The sequence below is a fragment of the Anopheles merus genome, chromosome 2R (genome assembly GCF_017562075.2).
Source record: "Anopheles merus strain MAF chromosome 2R, AmerM5.1, whole genome shotgun sequence".
In the NCBI taxonomy this organism is placed as follows: Eukaryota; Metazoa; Arthropoda; class Insecta; order Diptera; family Culicidae; genus Anopheles; species Anopheles merus.
Window position 1 is genome coordinate 46,159,146 of NC_054082.1, and position 13,234 is coordinate 46,172,379.

The 13,234-nt window shown below is 43.2% G+C and overlaps 1 protein-coding gene across 5 annotated transcripts in view; it reads left to right on the forward strand.

Annotated features, from left to right (window-relative positions):
- Positions 1-13,234, forward strand: part of LOC121590049 — a 100,543-nt gene that overhangs the window by 71,647 nt on the left and 15,662 nt on the right. For all 5 annotated transcript variants that reach the window (XM_041909394.1, XM_041909393.1, XM_041909396.1 and 2 more), the window contains 2 exons: positions 6,863-7,264; positions 10,078-10,262. In XM_041909394.1, coding sequence (XP_041765328.1) covers positions 6,863-7,264; positions 10,078-10,262 — 587 coding nt within the window. The remainder of the gene's footprint in view (positions 1-6,862; positions 7,265-10,077; positions 10,263-13,234) is intronic.

Genomic DNA, 13,234 nt, shown 5'->3' on the forward strand with positions numbered 1-13,234 from the left:
TTTTTGTATGGCAAATCACTGGGTGCATCCGGTACCCAGGTCTCGCTCAGATCGCTCTGGCACCAGCGCCAGGAGAAGCGCTTTTTAATAAAGTCATAAATCTATTATTTTATTGCTACAACGTTAAATATGGTACGATCCAGCTAAGCCCGCCAGCCGAATGGCGGCGTTCCTGTTTTGTTCTCTTGCAAAGCAGTAAAGCAGTGATGTTCATATTCCGCGAAGGATCACATGCTGATGATGATGTTACCGTGAATATTTGTAGCTTTATTGATTTCCAATATTTATTTAAAGCTTCGATATTGGTTTTACGTTTCAGGGCCTATTTATGTTACTATACAACACATGATTCTTACATTTTTAACATGTTCACGTGGCCTTAGTAATTTTATTCAAGCATTATTTTTGAGTAAAGTGATTCTATTTAACATTAAAATATTATTTTTAATCCTAACCTAGCAAGTATTCAAACGTCCTGCAACAGATAAAATGTTCATGGTGCCCGTCAGTTATCGAGAAACGCTCACGACTGGGTTCAAAGTTGAGCTTTAATTGTTTTCCAGATTCCATGTGCGATTGCGTCCGAAGGTCTAAACCGCATTCCACATCGGGTTACCAACCATTCCGTACCGTACTGTACCGTTCCACACGCTGCCCAAACGATTTGCATTCACTCGGCGAGTAAGCAACGAAATCCTTCGTGTACAGACCCTTACAAACTCGCCAACGTCCAAAGTGACCCAAATAAATGGCATTAAATTCTTGCCACTCCGAAGAATGCAGCCAATGTCAGGACTGATCGATGAATTAGATAAAGACAACGGTCCGAACCAAACGCATGCGCTGATAGATTTCAACACCAGCTCAGCAGCAACGGCCGCGGGATAACAGCAACAATCGGTCATATTGATCCTGGTGCGTTTTGTTTCAATGTCTACACTTTATAGACCTCTGGCACGGTGATGGTTGATGCTATGACAGCCGCCTCCCATAACCACCCCTCCCACCCCTCTTCCCCCACTAAGTGTGGACGTAGAACAATATTTCAACGCATCGATACGCTAAAAACAATCGTGGCCATGTTTATTGGACATTGATCATACAATTCCAGCGATCGATCGATAAATGTTGTCCGATTAACGACATCGTTTGATGATGAGTCGACAAAAAATTGGTCCCTCAATCTGCGATGGGGAAATCTGTGGCCGTTGCTAGTGGTGGTAGTGGTAGATGTTGGATTCGAGGCTATGTAGGCAACGGATAGTTTCTAATGGATTTTGCTAAAATACCACCCAGCAAACCGTACATACGAGGCTCGGTAGCCATGGACATCAGGTTGACAGCTCGATGACAGTTGACGCTTGGTCGGGAGAGCTTTCCCGGAGCGAACAAAAAAAAAACAGTGCTCAGTTTCACAAGGGCGCACTACTAGCCGCGTAGCGCATGTGTTATGCTCACAGAGTAAAATCGACCGGCTTGACACCCACCATTAGCCTCATCGACTTGCCAACATGTCGGTAAACTGGCTTTTGTGAAAAAGAAACAACACACTCACATACTCACAGGGTCTACACCCGCGCCTGCCCTAATCGCATTTGCTGTCTAATAGTAATAATTACATTTAGATAAACGTGCCAACGCTACCTCCTGCTGTCATTCGAAAACACGTCCCTCGTTGCCTGCTGCACCCCATCATCTGTGCCTCCCGTTTGCGACAGCCTCTTATTTTTTTGTTTTGCTGTCGGTACCGGTTGGGTAATAAATTCACGGAAAATGATCGTTTCCATTCGGATTTGTGATTTCATTTACATTAAATGTGTTGTTTTGCTTTCCATCGTATGTTCTGGGCTATGCAGGCACTGGCACCGAAGCTGGCGCAGCTTCCACTCGCTCCGCTGTGTACAGTTGTGGTTTGCTGTATTTGAACGTAAGTTGCACTTGCTTCATGCTGCTTCACGACGTCAGCTGCAACCTGGGCAAATGCATTCGGGTAGCATCAAAGCTGTAGTTCCGAAGTGGCTATTGTGGCATGTCATGCGCGTAACGCGTATTGAATAATTCTGCATGGGGAGAGGTTACAGCTCATGACTTTAAATGAGAACTTTTTATTTTCTATTTATTTAATTTTTTCGAAAAAAATATTGATTATTTATATTTATTTATATTTTTGTCGGTGTGCTTTGTTGAATAAACACCATTTCTTTTTACATTTTTTTGCAATTGGTTGTATTAAATTTAACCACATGCAACATGTATGCGAAGGAAAATAGAATGAGCCTTACAGTGCGGTGTCCTCGCTATGCTCGTGGGAAACGGAACTTTATCACAACATTAACCCTGCAAAAATCCATCTACTTCCATTACCCGGGAGCATTTTGTTTTCTGCTTTATCGAAATGTTCCCTCTCCAACAAAACCGACCCATATACTGACTTAAGTTACATTAGGCACAAAACCGCTCTGTTCACCTGTTTTGCTTTGCCAGCACGCCACACCAGACCAGACCAAACCAGACTTAATAAATGTACCACTTCAGCCGATTAAACCACCGTTTCGGGCCATTCTTGCACACGGTCTGCAAGGTAGTCGCCTGCAAAACTACGTCTCAGGTTACATGCAAAGTGCAACCGGTGCATGCACAGCATGCAGTCGCGTATAATCCCGGGCGCAGTAAATGGCTATCGATAAATTAATGTAATTATGATATCATATTAGTCACCGCTACCACCACCTCCACCATCATCAACAACTTGGGTGTACCCGGGCGTAGTAGCGGGTGTGCAAGCCCTCTGCACAAGGTTGCACTCGCCCCGAATGCACCAAACTCAGTTTTGCTGTTTGCTCACTAACCTTTCCAATTGATCCCCCGCACAGGTGTGTCGTACAGGTTCGTGCAGACGGTGCCATGCAACAGGTTGTCGACAACGGCAACTAGCTTCGGTCAACAGCAACATCAAAAATAGATCGGATACTACTCTCGTTGTCATGGGAACACTATTTATGTGAGAGCAAACGGTATGCGGGGGATTTTGTAATGCTTTCGCAACACTCAAAGTGGTGCAATGGTCATGCATTATGTGCAGTTTAACGTGACGTTGTCTTGGGATAACCACCGAAAGGTCGTATCTTACTAGAAGCTCTTTGCGTTAGGGAGTCCAATCGAATGAATAAATCCAACCATTCAAAAAGGAGGAAACTCTTCCATGCCAAAAAGCATCATGACAGGGAAACAAAGCAAAACTGAACTGATAATTGAATTCCAAAAACCCACGCGGTTAGAAACAATCATATTAATCTTGCACTCTTATTGAAGATCTTTACTTTTTTCTGATCGAAGAGCTTATTTTTACATTGTTTTAAATATTCCCTTCTTTTAACTGTTTCTGTGAGATTAATCTAACTATGCATCTACTCATCACCAAACTTTTAATTAAAAATTACCATTTCAAACCCCACCCTAGTATGATTTAATTTGCCTACACACAACCACTTCGGTCCACAACGCCTAGATAAGTATCAATTGTGATTGATTACAATGCTAGCAGCCCTCCATTAAAAATCAATCAATCATCTATGGCACCGAACCGCGTCCAACATTCGGGTGTCGATAGCGAGCCCTCTGGTTGTATGGGCCCGATCGTACCGGTCACTCCAATCAAAACACCGGACACTAATTCTTGGTTTCACCTACAACCTCTAGCGACCAGGAGAGCAAAGCAAAAAAAAATATTAATGGCATAAAAATGTGTGAAACATGGCGATAGGACTGCGGCTACGGGTAATCGATTTTGCCGTCGGCCTTCCAGCCGCCATATTCGCGGCGATCGGAACGGGCAGCACCATATCTCGGCGGCACACTCTCGTGCCACCAGCAGCCATGACTCATGAATGGCTCCGATATACTCTTGCCAGGATACAACTCCAGGGAAGGGAATATGGTGTCCCCGGTTTGGTGGGTTGCAGTTGATTTGATAAATTTTTATTCATTTATCAACACTTCCAGCGCCTCTAATAACGGCAGCATCCAGGGATATGGTTTGTTTTCTTGGCCAGCTGGATGCTTCCTCTGGGTTGGTAATTCAATAAACAGAAAACTTGAACACACACGCACACACATATGCAACATCATCATCGAAACTACTGCCCAAACAGAGCCCGGGGATAAACAGACATTAATTTCAATTAGGTTACGTGCTTCGGACCACACCTTAGCTGTTTGACGACTGTGTTTTTATTTATTTTTTTTTCAATTTGAATGATCAACCATATAAATAGTGTGAAAGAGACAGAAAAGTGTTGTGGTGAGTCTTTGATGTCAGTGGATTAAATTTATCGTCGCACATTTAGGTCAATTGAGGGCGGAAACTGAAAGTGAAGGAAAATACGCTCCAGCCATACACGCACGCATACTAGCTGCTCCACTTTGGTCTAACGAAGGATTTGATTAGTTGGTACAACGGGCAACGTTCACTTTCAATTTCGTTTGATTTTTATTACATATAGAGACACTATAAGTACTATTTTATATATTTTGAAAGATGTTTTGTGATACGTGTACTAATGGGATAAGGCTAACACTTCAAATTTGTTTATTTGTTTATTTGTAAATGTTAAGTGATTGGCCATCATTGGCCTTATCACTGATCTTATAAACTAAACTTATAATAACATAAAGCATCACGGTACAATGTAACATCAGCACAAAATAAATAACACAGAGTATCACAGCAAGAAAAACAGGTTAACTTAGGGAATTCCAGTCAAAAGAGTCATAATGTGCATTAAATCTAAAAGCCATCGCAGTCAAAGGTTCATTATCGCTATATGCACGTCTAGTTTGGTCAACTCTTAGTAGCCTAAAGTTTCTTAAAATACGAGCAGGTACGTGGAAATTAACTCTAGCTAAAAGGTCCGGTGAATCTATCTCTCCTAGGATGATTTTTTTCATCCTTTCATCAATCATTTTAAATAGCCACGTACCCCTCCACGATATCGGATTCCTAGCGTAACCTATGCAAAAAATCACACTCCCTCAATAATAATAAGAGTAATTGCACACTCTCTGGACGGCCAGCCTCTTCATATCGTGTCTCATATAGGGCGGTCACCAATTATTACATTGACGACAGAGGACCATCGCATAACAGGCACAGCCGGCCATGGGACAGTCGAGCATCGCCAACGATCGTTCTTATCACGATCACGATCACACATGCCGGACTAAATGAAGCAATTACATCGGTAAAATCCGTTTCTCCCAAAAGGACTATGGGAAAGGTGTGGACAATTTACGGTCACAATTATGGTTGGTCCACTGCAAAAACATCCCCTCATTATATGTTATTTACAAAAATATTATAGACTACTAAAACTTAAAAATAAAGCATAAACATAAAATACTTTAGGAAATAAGTTTCAAAATAATTATTAAAACCGAAATGGAAGTGTGCAAAAATACAATGGTACAAATTGTACTTGTATAACTTACACTAACAGAATCACACCATATACGAAACATATGTAGAATATTCATATTTTTAGATTTTTTTTGACAAGGTTAAATTTCTTGCTACCCCTTGGGCATATCAGGATTGTTTTGCCGCATTGTAATGTCACTGCAGAATCAAATCGGCCCGCGTGTGTTGCGTGTGTCCAGGCGTTGGATCATATTTAATTGATTTTCTTTCCCTTTGATACCGATGCAGATTAAGACGATGATGATACGATTGAATATTGCTTCAACAGTTTCCACAACCGCTCTGCCCACTCTTTTCTGCTCTTCTGCCAGCAATATCGTCACACCCAACACGTACCATCCCGAGCAGCACTTATTTAAAATGATATTTATGATGATTATTATTCGCACATAAATTGTTTCCCCGATCTCAGAGCTTGACCGCGCTAGGGTGCGGGGTATTATTTCATTCCGGTGCTTTTCGACATTACGGCCACTGCCAACGGCTAGAATGCCGGGCTCAATTTACCAGCTGTTTTGCTTCTCTTCTGAATCCGCCTGGCTGCATCTGTAAAAATGGTCGAGCAGAAGCGATGCAAATGAAACGCTCTTTTTGGCTTTAGAATTTTCTTTCACACCACGCTCACGCTACTTTCTTTCATGCCGTTTCACACCACAATCTCACGATCCGTGCGTCGATTCTTGCCGAAAGCGATGGCGTGATGGCCGGGAAGGAGGTGGGTGCCTGGCAGCGCGTCGGATGTTTTGCGATGAAATTGAATATCAACAGCGGAAGATTATCAGCTGCACTATCAGAAACGAATCGCAAAGCTAAAGACCCCGCAAGCACGTACTGCTGCTGAAACGGATCGAAGAAGAGAAGCCCCATATTCTGGGTGGGTGTTCCGTGCTTTCATTGCTGGTTCGGTGAAAATCATCAGATATGAACCCATTCTTTACGTCGTTTATTCTGATCAACAACAGCAGTCGAATGTGAGCTGCAGAGGGAGTTCAGGTTGTTTGTGCACAATGTTGCATTTGGTGCGAGTTGGTCTGAAGTTAGGTCTGAAGTTGGTTACTTTTAGCTGTACATCGCTACAGCTTCAAACCGTTAAGTGATCGATTTTAGTTTTAAGCAAAAGTCCTCCCATCCTGCCCCTTGCTTGTAGAGCATCCTTGTCGGAAGGGGGCGGTCCTCGTTGATCGTCGTTTAATCGTTTTATAATCTGTTCACCTTTCCTCAACGCCTTGAATGTTTTCCCGATCCATAATTGGAGTGTCCTTCAAGTGCACTGCTTACCTTCAGAATTGTTGATAACGATTGCTTCTTTTATCATTTAAACTACGTTTAATGGAATGAATTAATTTACCCCATTTTTCATTCGCACACTTCCCCATTTCTTTGCAGGAGGACCTACTCATACACGGTGATTCCGTTTATGATATTATCGACAAACAGGATCATGGTGCGATCCAGAGCGAGCTGAGTCGGGGAGCTTCGCAGCACGCGGGTCACCATCACCATCATCACCACCTTCACCACCATCATCACCATCACCAGCATAATCATCAGCAGCTTAGCAATAATCATCACAATCATCACGGCCATCATCACCATCTGCTGCATCACGGACATGGGAGCTCTCCCTCGCCTTCCGGTTCGTCCGTTGCTAGCTCCAGTGGTGGTGGTGGAGGGTCATCGAGTTCGTCTGCGGGTTCGTCGCTTCTGGATGGTGAGCAGCGAATATTTCTGTGCCGTATGAACGTGAGCAGAAATGCACGGCGCCAGATGCGGTTTGGTGATCAGAAGGTACGTGCACAGATGAAACAAAGATCAAATATGAGCTTTTTACAATGCTCTTACTAACATTGTATGCAAAATGAAAATATTTTACAAGATTGAAGTATTTTGTATTTAATCTTATTTTATAAAAATACCATCAAATTAACTCTATTTGCTTACTACACTCTCTAGATGCTCAATGCTCTTACTCTGCAATGCTCAAATTGGCTCAGTAATGTGACACCGTCACCTTCTCCCAACGACACTAATCCAACACTAATCTTATTGCGCCCGATTACCCGACGCATACCCTTCTCGTCCGTTTGCAGTGGTGGGGAATATAATTGAAATAAGCTTCCTACACGCGCCTCCATACACCCTGGACACGTACGAGCTTTTCCAGCTCATAATTGGATCCAATAATTTATTTCACCAGCTTCAGATGTTTTGCACGGATAAGAATAATGCTTCGCCTGTCGACAATACCACACCGCGTCAGTGTATGATGATGAACTTCGCGCACTTCACGTAACCTAATCCTCTCCAGTCTCATTGTATGCATAGTCCGTATGGTTGCTTGCATCGCAGACCTCCGACGTGCCGGGAGTGCATTCTCTTATATTCCCGGCCCTGACCTTACGCTGCTACGACGGAAGCTTTAACGAATAGGTAACCCAAACCCAGACCAGGCGCATCGTCGTCGATCGCATTTGAATTGATGCTCGTTGCCACACAAAAATCGCTTACCCGCGCACCGAACACTGAGTGATAGTGTGCAGCGAGTGTGTATGTGCGCGGACACGAAGTCAATCAAATGCAAGATTTTCGTTTGACTTCTGACTCCGAAGGCTTTACTACCGCGAGTCCCATCGATACGAACCGACTGAACGACCGAACGGTAACGAGTGATGTCTTTATTCCACCTACTTGATGATGCCTTAAATTCCACCCACTGCGCAGCAGCGCCATGTGGTTTTGTATGCCAGACTGGGTGGAACAGTGTAGGACATCAGCATCTGGGGTTAGGGATTTCTTTGCACCAAACACAGCGCACAGGAAATGAAGAGATCACAAATTTCCTTTCGCTGACGGCTTTATTAGGAGGGCTAGTCCGGACCCTTACCCAGATCAGTCGGAAGCATTTTGTAGCCCATTTCTCCAGTCACCTTTCTTCTGTAGGGACGTACTCTTGAATGCAACTGCTAGTTAGCTAATGGAAAAAGTTCCATTTAATGTACAACACTCCGCAAGCTACATTTCATTCAATTATTTTTACTCCCACATGATCTCGGGATTTCTGATGCAGTCACCAAAGAAATCTTGGTCAAATGAAATTCATTCAAACGACATCATTCGTTGTTGTCCAGAAAGCTCAGTGCAGAAGACAGCAATACTTGATGATCATTCACATTCGAAGCGCTTTTTTAGAACGGAGTCATCAAATTACGGATGTTGAGATTTTTAATCTGTAAATCAAGCGTACAATTTTTCGTTGCATTCGTTGCATTCGTTGCAGGTATAGAAAAAAAAACTGAAAAATAAAAAATTTAAACGGTTCATTATTTGTATTATACAATGCATATTTATGAGGACCTGTTATAGTGGTGAAAATACATTTTTATCAGCATTTTTGGCACATACAGGTATGCCTGGTAAATAGGATTTGACGAATTCGATTACACCAGTAAATGGTAATTAGATAGTAAAGACGGTTATTTCACGGAACACATAGTTTGATGTAGTTAAATCTCATTACTGTGTAATTGACTCGAATCAAATAATCTTATTTCTATTCCTCTCGCGTCCACCAGTACACACCCTCACCTTCCTCCCTCATTTATCCAGTGGACAAGCACATTGACGTCACCATGCTATAATTGCCAGCATCACTCACCACAAACCCTTCGACGATACCCAGCGCACTGCCTGCGGATCGATGGTACATTAGCAGTGATTGAAGCATCTTCCTTCTCGCTGATTCACACCTGTTCTAATGCCACTACCCTTGCCGAGAAGGGTGACGTAGGCCCAATGTTAGCATCAGTGCCATGGCTGTGCATCAAGCATTCAATCTTAAAAATTATGGGACTAACATCATTCGACGCCACTCAGGAGAGGGGATGGAGGATTGGTATCGATCGTTCTACGTTCGGTGATGTAACTGGGTGTAAAGTGACGCAAAGGGTGCACAGGTTAATTGTAGCTTTGATGGGCTCAGCCGTTACGGCTGGTGGCCTCGGGAAAATCCATCTCCAACGTGTGGCGACGTGGTATCGATTTCCGTTCGAGGAAGTAACAGCTTCAAAGCGGAACTAATGCAACTAGAGAATGGATTTGTTGGTATTGGTGTCGGTAGAAGATATAATATTTTTTTACCTCATTGTTTTTTTTTTTCAAATAGTAATCTAAACTAAACTTTAGTGATTTAGTTTTCATTAATCAAACTATGTTATTTAAAACTTTTCAAATTACCTTTATTTGAAACTACTTGGTTTTAAAATTAAAATTTACTGATTTGATTTTCTATTTTATTTCCATGTCCATACAAACGATTAGGCACACGTTTTCATTTATTCGCTCACATTGATTAAATTACACCACATTTCAACCAAAAGCTTACCCACCCTAACACCCGCTTCAATGACCTTTAGCAAAACGCGCTCTAATGAACATTTCCTTCGACGCGGTCTCATTGCGATTGGCATTATTTAATCCTACCACGCTCGTTTAGCGCTGCGGAATCACTCCCATCCAGAGCTTGTTAAAATTGCCCTTTCGGACTGTTCCTGCTCGATGTGACATTTTGCTAACCGCCTAACTTGTCTCCCCTCTCCCGATAGGTGGTATTGGTGCAGGGCCACTATCTGTCCTATCTGCCGCTGTGCAGCCGTAACGAGCCCGTCTTCATAGCGACCTGCACCCCGATCGCCATGCCGGAAACGCGCGAGTGCGTCGTCCAGGGTGCGACCAACGTCTTCACTACGATTCACTCGATGGACATGAAGGTGGTGCACATTGACAAAAAGTGAGTATATGCGTGGAGTGACGAGTGTGGAAGCTAAGCATCCTAACGGGATTATTTGTGAAATTGGTACTGGTGGGCGGGCGTGCGGCATACAGTCAGGCAGAACAAAGCGCACGAAGCTCGGCTTCTCGGCAGGAAAAGCATTAATAATTCATGGCCCACTGGTCGATCCACCACAAGAAAGCTATCGCGTTGTGTGTTTGTGGGTCGAAAAATTGGTTTGCATTTGACTGGCGCCCATCATTAAGGAAGGATTGATTGTCCGGTGTCGTTTCAGTGAACCGATTGGGTTGCTCTCTGAGTATTTGCAGCTTTTCTGTAGTAATGTCTGTTATGATTTTATGTAGCTATTTTTAAGTAATTTATTTATTATTTGCTATTCTGAGACCTTTTTGTGAGTTATTATTTAACTTTCAAATCCCAACATGTTTTTAGTTACTATTCTTTGCGATTTTTCCTGGGTAACAAGTTTTTGAGGCAGCTTTAGTTCAAAGCTTTGAAATACGATCGCAACAATGTATCAGCTCGCATTTTCTCGCAAAAAAGCATTTGAACAGGTTTCAACATTTGGAAAAGGCATTACGGTTCTGTTCTTACCGGGACCAACAGAGAAAGGTGGACGATTATTTCACTATCAGGCAAGCATTGGCGTGCGACCACCTTCCACCAAATGCTTACATACGTTGTAAAATATCGCCATGAAGCGAAGAACAAAGCGCGCCAATTGTTTACAAATGATTGATGTGCGCAGCTAAGGCGAGGAAACGACCGCATGATGAATGGACCATAATAGATGGGATCGCAAGAACGGCGGACCGTAAGAATGCGCAAGAAGGTGAAGGTGCTAGCACAGGAAGATAAATTTTTGATAATGCACCGACCGGTGGTTTTCGAGGAAACAGTCGGGCTATGGCTACGGTGAAGGGGAACGAAAACCAGGGTACAAAGTGATAAACAAGTGTGCTTGCTCCTCCCGGTCCCGGTGAAACGATCCAAGCTCTGTGACGGTATCTCACCGAACAACCGAAGGGTGGAAGCGACATTTTACAGCCAAGGGTTGGACGTGGTGATGATGGTTTAATAGCACCAAACTAAACCAAAGGATCTGGATCAACTTGTTGTGTATGTGTGAGTGTTTTGGGCGAAAGGTCAGCAGAACGCACCGTTTCTTGACAGCAATTCCTTGGTTGTATTTTAGTTTTTTTTTGTTTTGTTTTTTTCCTCCCCTCGCTGAAGCCATCGGGATGGACAAGTGCGCAATTTAGGATAATCGTTGGCTCGATTCATCATTCAGGTAGGTGAGTTGTGCGCGGTCAGAAAAGTGCCGATCGATCCAGATCGGCCGATCGGTCCAATTATCAGCACTAAAGTTCACGCGGGGCCACAGTACAGGCTGTCGCAAATGGTTACGTTTGCAGAACACAAACCATTCCAAGCGGCGAAGTGTTTTGCCTTGGTGAGTTATGCCGCTCTGAGAGTGCATGAATGTATACTGAAGGGGATTTGCATTTGCACAGGAACTGTAGCCCGTTTCTCGCGAATCAAGCTAATCAAACATAAGCAGATCGATTGATCCGAGATTTGTAATTCCTGTGACTTTGAGCCGTAATTGCTGGGTTTTGTGTCCGCGTTCGTGTTCTGTTGTTCGTTGCGAGCGCGTTGATGTCATTTGAGCTGATAATCTGTGAACGACTATGGTGTTCTGTGCGTCACAGTACACAGCTGATACACGAACCCGGAAGTAACAATTTAAAGTGAAGGGGTTTTTCGGATCTTTGAATTGCATAGAATTAAACGTTACTGTGATCACACAAGCACGTCAGGCTGTTATTATTAGCAGTTGATGATTTTGAAAATTGAACATTTTTCAACATAAGTAACAATAGTATTATTTATCCATATAACACATAAAAACTATTATGGTACAAACAAAACAGGCAAAGCATCAGATGATTGTGACCCACAATTTTTAAGTGGTATCGATTTAGTCGGCTAATAGATAAGCAATTCGACGAAACAAAATCATTTGCATTATCCTGCTCCTTACCGTGTTTGTGTTTCCCGTAGGACTCATATTAGTAACATCACAAACAATGAAAAATTGACTTGAAAAAGCATTTATAAAACATATTCTTAAGTGCATATGCACATTTATACTACGATTAAGTGGAACGACTGTTTTACATATTATTATATATTTTGACTCAGTACTAGACCTTCAGGATGTTTAAATAAAAACACAGAAAAACAACAACAACAAAACCCCTAAAGCACAAGAGTTCACATCGACAAACATGCAGCTAACCTAAAACATAGATGCTGCCTGCAATGAGCGATTGCTCGTGTACCACCGGCTCGTAAAACACATCGTTCGTTTTTTTTCTGTCGAGGCCGTCCAGTATGTAGCCCGTCGGCATAAAACCATGACCATGAGAAGCCTACGTTGCCAGGGGTAAAACTCCGGCAGTGTAAAGATCCCCACGAGAACGGGGGAGGGGGAGGGGGAGTGGCAACCAACGTACCCCAAACAGGCTTATGATTCAATCGGTTGGCATTCCGATCGAACTTTAGCATCGGAATGCTCATAGGCTTGCTTGAGGATTTTCGAGGCTCTCCTTCCCAGCTGTTGGAGAGGATCGAGTTTTGAGCCACACTGTGTGCATTATTGTTGCTATCAAAATGCTTTCCGTTGTATGTGTTTTTTTGGTTCTACTTCAAACGGTTTCGTAACAGCTTCCTGTAACACCGCGTAACATGTTCCAGTTCCAGCGAACTCCTTTTATGAACGCGCCCACCAGGACAACAACGCACCGCACCAGCGTACCGTGTAACGCAGCGGGTGGAAATTCGCATCGGTCCAGGTAGCCCTGTGCGTACCGTGGAAGAACACAGCACAAAAACATGCCTTGTTTTACATACAATAAGCCGATCAGCTCAGCATGCTTCGACGGCTGGGCCGGTGGAAGGGATAC